The sequence below is a fragment of the Otolemur garnettii genome, unplaced genomic scaffold (assembly GCF_000181295.1).
Source record: "Otolemur garnettii isolate 467f Iridium unplaced genomic scaffold, OtoGar3 scaffold00055, whole genome shotgun sequence".
Lineage (NCBI taxonomy): Eukaryota > Metazoa > Chordata > Mammalia > Primates > Galagidae > Otolemur > Otolemur garnettii.
In genome coordinates, this window is record NW_003852450.1 from 7,310,034 (window position 1) to 7,319,337 (window position 9,304).

Here is a 9,304-nt window from a genome sequence, read left to right on the forward strand (position 1 = left end):
CTGGCTCAGGCTGGTCTTGAACTTGTGAGCTCAAGCAATCTACCAGCCTCACCCTCCCAGAGTGCTAGGATTACAGGCGTGAGCCACCCAGCCCCGCCTCATCATGTGCTTTGGACTTTCATTTTCCTAACAATTTCTATCACAAGGTTCAAGTAGTTCCCCAACGGTGACAGATGGAAATAGAACTGCTCTTTGAGCCAGTCTAAGATTAAAGGAAAATTGTTAGCCAGATAAGCAAATTTCAACTGTAGACAAGCGTATTACTGTGAAACTTGTGACTTACAAACAACTAGAGACCACAGCCTGAGGATTCTCCATGAAGGATTTTCTCTTAACAGTTAGTTGTAGGCCACATAACCTCCCATCCTACTTCCAATATTCCCTCCCTCCCAAAAAAATTTAAGATTGAAGAATCAACCAACAGTGACAAGGCCACGCTACTATAAAGCCTAGAACGCCCTAATTCCAGTTCTTCTATTCAAATTATTTTGCTAATCAAATCCAAGACTTCACAGAAGAAAACAAAAATAATTACTAAGGCTTCAGAGTTGTTACAAGACAAGGAATTGGAAGGGCCTAAAGAACAAAGGACTGAGTCAGCACTCAGCTAATTAGCCGACTTTGTCTTGGGTCACCAAAATGCAGAAGTAAAGCAGCTAATTATCAAGGACCTAGGCCCCCAAATCTGAGCTAGTATTAAGTTAAACCGTTTGAAGAGTTCTTATTCAGAAAGCCACGTAGGATATTAAGTACGCCGCCGACGATGAACCGTGATATGGGCTAATCTAGACAAGTCACAAAGGCCAGGGAGGAAAGGCAGGCAGAATGGAACGGATAAATGGTGCACAGCTCGGTGGCTAGAGCCGCCAGAGCTCTGGAGGGGCACCACGCACCCGGAAGGAACGCAGGGTGCTGACACCTCGAGGCCGGGGAGCGGTGCACAGGGGAGCTCGGAACGCCCCCCTCCCCCAGGGAGCGCTGCGAGGACTTCTCCCTTCCCTCCTCCAGAGTGGGGAAGGCGCCGATCCAGAGGTTTCTCACCGGCCGGAAGGGCGGCGGGAAGCGGGCGGGCGACCGGTGCGGCCAGGGCTGGGCTCAGGGGACACACTCACCCCGGGTCCCTCCCCGACGCGGTAGGTGAGAAGCAGCTGGAAGCGCTCGCCGGCGCGGCAGGGGTGCGGGAACACCACGCACAGGGCCTGACCGTAGTGCGAGAAGGGCCGAGTATGGAACGACACGGGCTCCGCGGGAGGCTCCTCGCCAGGCTGCTCCCGCCGCAGCGCCACCGCGGTCACCTCCAGACACGGGTGCGAGTCGAGCCGCAGCTCGGCGGCGTCCTCGGGCACCAGGCAGCGCAGATCCAGGACCGCGGTGCCGCTCAGTCCCCGGCTCCCGGGGCCCGGCCCCGGCGGTCCGAACTCGACCCGCAGGTCCAGGTGTATGTGCAGCATCTCGAAGGCCCGGAAATTGGAGACCGAGGCCACATCCACCGCCTGCGCCGAGTGCAGCGGCCGCCCGGCCGCGCTGCCGTTGGTCGAGGTCCCGCTGCTCGCCATGGCCAGCAGCGCCGTTGCTCACTCACGGGGACAGCCGCGGGCTACGGCGGCTGCTGCTGGAAGCCCCTCCCCGAGCTCGGCCCCGCCCTCGCCCCGCCCCGTAGCGGACCTAGCTGAAAATCTGGGACCTGGCGGCACCCTCTTACTTGCTCTTGGGAGCCCCACCCTCCTGGGAGGGGGCACCTTACGGCTTTGGGTTAAAGAGGGCGGTGGGATAATTTGGCTCCCATTTGCCCGAATTTATTCTACTGTGATGTTACAGTAGTACCTGTGGGACGCCTTCTCTGCGACTATTTCCTGTTTCATCATCTTTCTAGCAAGGGATCTGAGTTCGAGATCTCACGCTCTGTGCTCGGCGGGTTATTAGGACTGTGTCTGTCACCTTGGGCAAATCGCCCAATGAAGGTGAATCTTTGCCCGCGCCTTTCTGCACCTATGTAATAGAGTCATAACTATCGCATGAGTAATGTGTCTAACGCACTTGGAAAACGGTAAAATCCTATGCAACTTTGCTGAATTCTATACCAGATCAAGGCTCATCCCGCAGCGGCGCGCCTGTCTTTCGGTTCTGGTTGCCCAGGGACCGGGAATCAGCACCACACAATCTAGCTCTCGGCTGTCTTTGGCATGTCACTTTTTTTTTTTTTAAACAGTCTCAAGCTGTCGCCCTGGGTAGAGTACTGTGACATCATGGCTCACAGCAACCTCCAACTCTTGGGCTCAAGCGATCCTCTTGCCTCAGTTTTTCTTTGTTTTGTTTTGTTTTTTCGAGACAGAGCCTCAAGCTGTCCCCCGGGATAGAGTGCCGTAGCGTCACAGCTCACAGAAACCTCCAACTCCTGGGCTCAAGGGAGTCTCCTGCCTCCGCCTCCCAAGCACCTGGGACCACAGACGCCCACCACAACGCCTGGCTATTTTTTGGTTGCAACCATCATTGTTGTTTGGCAGGCCAGGCTGGATTTGAACCTGCCACCTTAGGTGTATGTGGCTGGTGCCTTAGCCACTTGAGCCACAGGCGCTTAGCCATTGCCTCAGCTTTTCTATTTTTAGTAGAGACAGGTCTCTCGATTTAGCTCAGGCTGGTCTTGGCATGTCACTTTTATGTCCATTACTGTAATGTACAGTTACCCAACTAGAAACATCTCTACTGAATACATTGTGTCTCCTCTGTATCAGTGCATTGCAATGGCCTTTCTATGAACAGGATCCAATCAATGATGTTTTTACATCAGTTAGAAAATACTATTTTTTAAAAGGACAACGTAGGGCGGAGCCTGTGGCTCAGAGAGTAAGGCACAGGTCCCATATACCAAGGGGGGCAGGTTTGAACTCGGCTGCAGCCAAACAGCAACAAAAAAATAGCTGGGCATTATGGTGGGCGCCTGTAGTCCCAGCTACTCAGAAGGGAGGCTGAGGCAAGAGAATTGCCTGAGCTCAAGAGCTGGAGGTTGTTGTGAGCTGTAACGCCATGGCACTCTACCGAGGGCGACAAAGAAGACTCTGTCTCTAAAAATAATAAATAAAAATAAATAAAAAATAAAAAGGACAATGTAGAAGGTTTTTCATAAAGTATGCTTCCTAGTTTTAAAGAGTTGAAAGCATTTTATGAAGTGATGTTTATGGTATATAATTCTTTAGGACAGTGCTTGGTACATAATAGACGATCCCTTCCTTGCCTCGCTCTCCTAGCTGCTTCTCCTGTTTCTCTCCCTTTTTTGGCCTCTCTCTTCTTTTCCTTTCCTTTTTTTTTTTTTGAGACATTCTCACTGTGTCGCCCCGGGTAAAGTGCCCTGGCGTCACAGCTCACAGCAACCTCAAACTCCTGGGCTTAAATGATTCTCTTGCCTCAGCCTCCCGAGTAACTGGAACAACAGGTGCCTACCACAAATGCCCAGCGATTTTCTGGTTACGGTTTCCATTGCTGTTTAGCAGGCCCCAGGCCGATCTCAAACCCCCCAGCCTCGGTGTATGTGGCTGGCGCCCTACTCACTGAGCTATGGGCTAATTTCCTTGTCTGTCTCCACACCCTTCCTTGCCTGTGTCCACTAACTTCCTCTCTATTGTAACTTCCTCACCTCCACCTTTTTTCTTGTCTCCCCGCCTGTCCTTGCCTGTTTTTCTCCATTCCATGCCTGTTTCCCTTCCCTTCCTAGACTGTCTTCCTCCCTTCTAACTTTCTTGCCTGTCTCACCTAAACTCCTTACCTTTCTCTCCTGTTCTCGCCAGTCTCACTTTCCTCCTGGCCTTTCTCCACTAATTTTCCCTGCCTGGCTCCCTGTCTTTTTTGCCTTTCTCCCCTTTCATCTTTGCCTCTTTCTTTCTTGTCTACATTGCCTAACATTGCCTATGTCTTCCAACTTTCTGCCTGTCTCCCCAACTTCCTTGCCTGCCCCTATATTGGGTTTCAAGGCCTGCACCGGGTTTCCAGCAACTGTCTGGGTCCTCAGTTCTTGGAACACTCTTGGTCAAAAAATAACCAGACACCCCAAAGTAAGGCAAGTGTGAAACAAAGTTTATTAAGAAAGGGAAAAATAGGTTTCCAGAGTAACAGCAAGATATGGGCTTACAGAGCAAGATACATTCGCCTTAGAGAGTGAATGGGGTCCAAGTCACAACAAGAAAAGCCATAGGTCATGGCTGCCAATTCTATTTTATAGTGTCTGGATCGGGCCTACCTCATGGTTCAGAGGTCACCTTGAAACCTGAGTCTTACTGCACATGTGGAGCTCCCATGAGCCTCTCTGAGAGCCCATTGGGGGGTATGGACCACAGATTTATACTAATGATATGATGGTCTTTTCCAAAAGGACTGTTTTTATGTATCCAGACCCCTAACCACTTCATAGCAGGAGGAGGAGTGAGAGAGGTTCCTTTCTCAGTCCAAGGGCCTCCACAATGTTGGTCTGTTGGTTCCAAACATGCAGACAGGTGGCATCACAGATTTGGTAAACTAATAATGCTTAATCTCTCTCTGCTAGAGCAAGGAAGTGAGCATCAATCTCTGCTTCTGTAAGAATCCTGAATTGAGGATTTTCAACTGTAACTACTCCAACTTCTATTTCTGAAGGTTTGAAATCAATTGACAGAACAGTAGACAGGCATGTAATCGCAGTTTCCACTATCCAAATGTCCAATCAAATTTCTTCTTCACTTTTTTTCAAGGAAGCTGGTTGACTCAGTTTGTTTAACTCCTGCTGCAATGGCTTTAAACCCACAGTAGTAACCCGCAGGATCACACTTGTACACCTCAGGGCCTTGTTCTTCATCTTTACCAATTAAAATCATACAACAACCAAGAGGCCTCATTTCAGCGTTCTGTGTGTAGACCTGAGAAATGTCAGCAATTCTCTCACATAGCATGTCCACGGGAACCTCATAGCCATACTGTATTTCCAATTAGCTGCCTCATAGTGCGCCCTCTGTACCTGGGATCTGCTGTCAGCTGTCATTCCTGTCATCACACAGCCAATGTTTTTCGTAATTAATTTTTTTTTGCATACTGATCATGAATTTACTTAAAAATTAGCAAACAATACTGTAGAAACATTCATATGGTAAATTTCTAAAAATGCTGCATCTTCTATTTAGTTGGCAAAGACCCCATTTAGCAATAAACATGGGTTTATTTAGTCTTCCATGTAGGAATCAGATAAACTGTAAAAAGAAAGTCTCCTATTGTTTGAAAATACCAGTTTTAGATTGTAAAAATGCATAGATTAACAAAAAGCTATACAAGAGTACTCCCCTACTCTGTAAAGAGTATTCTTTAACAAAAGAATTGGCTATACAAGGGTACTCCCCTTTCACAGAATTCCTTTTTACTTCATATGTGAGTTATTGGTTATGCTGTAGGATTTAACTGTTACAGCACTAGAAGGCAACTATTTAGGGAAGAAGCAGAAAAAGGAAAAAGGAATGTATGTAAGGCAATTTCTTTTGTTAAGTACAATAAGCATAATAGAGTTTTAGGAAGACAAGATAAAAATTACTCAAGGCTAGCTTGGTTCTCACTGAATAACAACAATGAACTAAATACTGGGCCCTCTGTGTGCATCTAATAATCAATGCCTTGGTCACCATATTGGTAATCTCTGGGGTAGTCATCTTGGTATTCACCATGATACTCATCTGGGTATTCTGCCTGATAATCACTATCACTGATTGCCGACCCATTTGCTCCCATTCCTTGGCTTCCATTGTGAATGACAGGTTCTGTCAGAGCAGCACAGTATTTGGGGTCATATACTTGCCGCCCAAGCCCATATACACTCATTCCTTTCTGGGAAGCAACTTTGTTGGTTCCCATCTGTGGAGAAATCATCAAGTTGTCCACGGGTTGTAAAGAGAAATTCTGGTCATAGATATCTCTTCTGGTGCCTGGTGCTAACATCCTAGCCTGGCTGGCTCCCTTGTTAGTGCCCATCTGCAGACTATTTGTGGTCTGGTCAAAAGGTTTATCAGTTTGCATTTTCAGACCATAAAGATGCCTCCTAGTCCCAGGCTGTCATACCTGCCTGGCTGCCACATTTGTTGGCTCCCATCTGCAAACCAATTACACTTTGGCCAGCTTTTAGTTTTCCTCCATCAAAACATCTTGTTTGTTTTTCTGCATACTTAACCCCAATGGCAATGGTTGCATGGAATCCTTTTGTTTTAGCCAGGCCTGCGAGAGCCACCAGAGTGGTCTGAACCTGAGTCATCTTTCCATTCTCAAAAAGGTCCTTTGCTTCAAATATGTCATGTGGCTTCATCCTGTAAGCCTGAATGGCTTTGATAAAGTTGCCAATATTCTCCAACTGAGGTCAGTTGACCTTCACACGGAGCCTGGCTGCAGAGAATAATGCCGTCCTTCAGACCCAGCTGGAAGTTGGTCCCCATTCTCATACCCGTCACCTCCTCTATCCAATTGCAAAGATCTTCAGCCTGATGATCATACTTGGAAGCAATCTTGTTCTTGACCTCGACCGAGAGCCATAGGAAGGGCCCTTGTTGAAGCGGGTCATGGTGGTCTTGGCGGCAGGAAGAGGCTGTACTCGGGGATGGGGGTCTATGGCACTGGGCTTCCCCGCTCCTGGCTCCCAAGAGTGACCGCCGCGGGAGATGCTCGGCGCTGGCTCGTCTGGGTGGCGCGGGTCAGTCACAGCGGCGGGGCGTGGGCAGTCCTCGGCATCTGGAGTGACTGGTCCTGCAGAGCCTCCCGGTCTGCTCCAGAATCCCGCTGGCTGCCTCGGCCGCTGCCCGCACCGCGGCTTCCCACGAACTGCCTGTTCTTGGTTATCTTGAATAAATGAGTCACAGTGCTGGAATCCAATAACTTATCAGGTACTTTCTTCTGTGTGACAATTACTGCACAACCTTTCCCTCTGACAGCTACCGATGTAAGGCCACCTTGGTTAATAGCTTTAAAAACATATTCTACGTGGTCGAGCCAACCTTCGGGTGAAAAAAAGGCAATGTGGCGGCCAAAACCGACGCTGGAACCACGGGACATTTGGGTGCACCTACTACTTCAAGCACAGTATCCCATGACCTGATAGTCTTAAGGCCTTTCTAGGTCACCTTTAAGACCCTATTGGAGGCTAGGTGAGGTGGCTCACGCCTGTAATCCTAGCACTGTGGGAGGCCAGGGAGGGGGCAGTGTTGGGGGGGGATCCCTTGAGCTCAGGAGTTCAAGACCAGCCTGAGCAAGATTGAGACCCCTGTCTGCTAAAAATAGAAAATTGAGGGAGTCACCTGTAGTCCCAGCTACTCCCGGAGACTGAGGCAGAGGAGAACTCCCTTGAGCCCAGAAGTTTGAGGTTGCTGTGACACAGCACTCTAGCCTGGGGCAACTGAGTAAGACTGTTCAAAAAAAAAAAAAAAGTATCTGTTGCTAGCCTAGAGAGTCTTCCATATCCTTTTGCAGTTGGCACACTAAGTTCTGATTGATTGATAAGATGTCCCTGCTCCCCAGGTGTGAACAAACTTTTGGGACAAAATTAATGTGGGAGGCATAAATATGGACAGCCAGATTTACAGCTATCTACCTAACATTTCCTTATTTCCTTAAGGGTCTCCTCTCATGTTTTGGGGTTGTTTTTTTTTTTTGTTGTTGTTGTTTTGAGACAGAGTCTCACTATGTCACCCCCAGTAGAGTGCTGTGGCATCACAGCTCACAGCAACCTCAAACTGTTAGGTTTAAGTGATTCTCTCGCCTCAGCCTCCCAAGAAGCCGGGGCCACAGGCGCCTGTCACAACACCTTGCTATTTTTTTGTTGCAGTGGTCGTTGTTTAGCAGTCCTGAGCCAGTTCGAACCCGCGAGCCATGGTGTATGTGGCCAGTGCCCTAACCCCGGAGCCATGGGTGCTGAGCCCTCTTCTCATATTCTTGCATATCTTCTCTAACTTCCTTGCCTATCTCCCTCATTTTTTCTTTCTTTTTTTTTTTTTTTTGCCTGTCTGTCCTATCTTTTTGGCCTGTCTTCCATCCCTCATCCTTTCCTGTCTTCCCTAACTTCCTAGGCTGTCTCTCCTAAATTACTTGGCCGTTTTCCCTCTCTACCCTAACGTCCCATAACTTTCTTGCCTATCTCCATTCCTACCTTTCCTCGCCTCTGCTCCCTCTTTTTCCTGTATCCCCTCTCTTTGTGTCTCCCCAAATGCCTGGATGTCTCCCACAACTTTCTTGCCTCTCTCCCCTTTCTTCCTTATCTGTTTTCCCTAACTTCCTTGTATATCTCCCCTAACTTCCCAGCCCATCTATAGACTATAGGGTAGTAGCTGGGACTATAGGTATGCACCGCTCACACACAGATAATTCTTCCATTTTAAGTAGAGATGGGGTCTCACTTTTTTCAGGCTGATCTCAAGTGATCCACTTGCCTCAGCTTCCCAGAGTGCTAAGATTACAGGTGTGAGCCACCACGACTGGCGGATGTTTTTCAACTGCCTATAATCCCATCACTCTGGGAGGCCGAGGAGGGCAGAAGGCCTGAGCTCACAAGTTCAAAACCAGCCTGAGCAAGAGCAAGACCCCATCCCCTCATCTCTAAAAACAGCTGGGTGTTGTGGTGGGTGCAGTAGACATAGCTACTTGGGAGGCTGAGACAGGCAAATTGCTTGAGCTGAAGAGTCCGAAGTTGCTGTGAGCCAAGACACCATGGTACTCTATCAAGGGTGACAAAGTGAGACTCTGTCTTAGGAAAAAAAAAAAAAAAAAAAAGATTTGAAAACCACCAGGCACAGTGACTCACCTTGTGATCCAGCAATCTTAGATATTTACCAAAGATAAATGGAAACATATATACCAATTATAAGTGAACATTTATAAAAATTATTCATAATTGCCCCAAATAGGAAACAACTCCAATTGGCAAATGGGATAAACAGTGCTACATCTGTACAATGGACTACTACTCAGAAATAAAAAGGAACAAACTGGCTGGGCATAGTGGCTCATGCCTGTAATCTTAGTACTTTGGGAGGCCTCAGCAAGAGGACTGCTTGAGGCCAGGAGTTCGAGAACAGCCTGAACAAGGGCAAGACCCCGTCTCTACAAAAAATAGAAAAATTAGCCAGGGGTGTTGGTGGGACCTGTAGTCCCAGCTACTGGGGAGGCAGAGGCAAGAGGATTCCTTGCACCCAGGAGTTTAAGGCTACAGTGAGCTATGACAATGCCACTGCATTCTAGTCTAGATGACAGAGCAAGACTCTATCTCTTTTTTTTTTTTTTTTTTTGAGATGGAGCCTCAAGCTATCCCCCTGGGTAG

At 48.3% G+C, this 9,304-nt stretch overlaps 1 protein-coding gene and 2 pseudogenes across 1 annotated transcript in view; all 3 read right to left on the minus strand.

Annotated features, from left to right (window-relative positions):
* RNPEP (arginyl aminopeptidase) overlaps positions 1–1,585 on the minus strand; it is a 22,010-nt gene extending 20,425 nt beyond the window's left edge. The window contains exon 1 of the mRNA XM_003792274.3: positions 1,113–1,585. Within this exon, the coding sequence (XP_003792322.1) occupies positions 1,113–1,556 (444 nt within the window). The 5' untranslated portion in view covers positions 1,557–1,585. The remainder of the gene's footprint in view (positions 1–1,112) is intronic.
* Positions 1,586–4,453: 2,868 nt separating this feature from the next.
* Positions 4,454–7,047, minus strand: LOC100963102 (annotated as a pseudogene).
* On the minus strand, positions 5,611–6,559 carry LOC100962788 (annotated as a pseudogene).
* Positions 7,048–9,304: the final 2,257 nt, after the last annotated feature.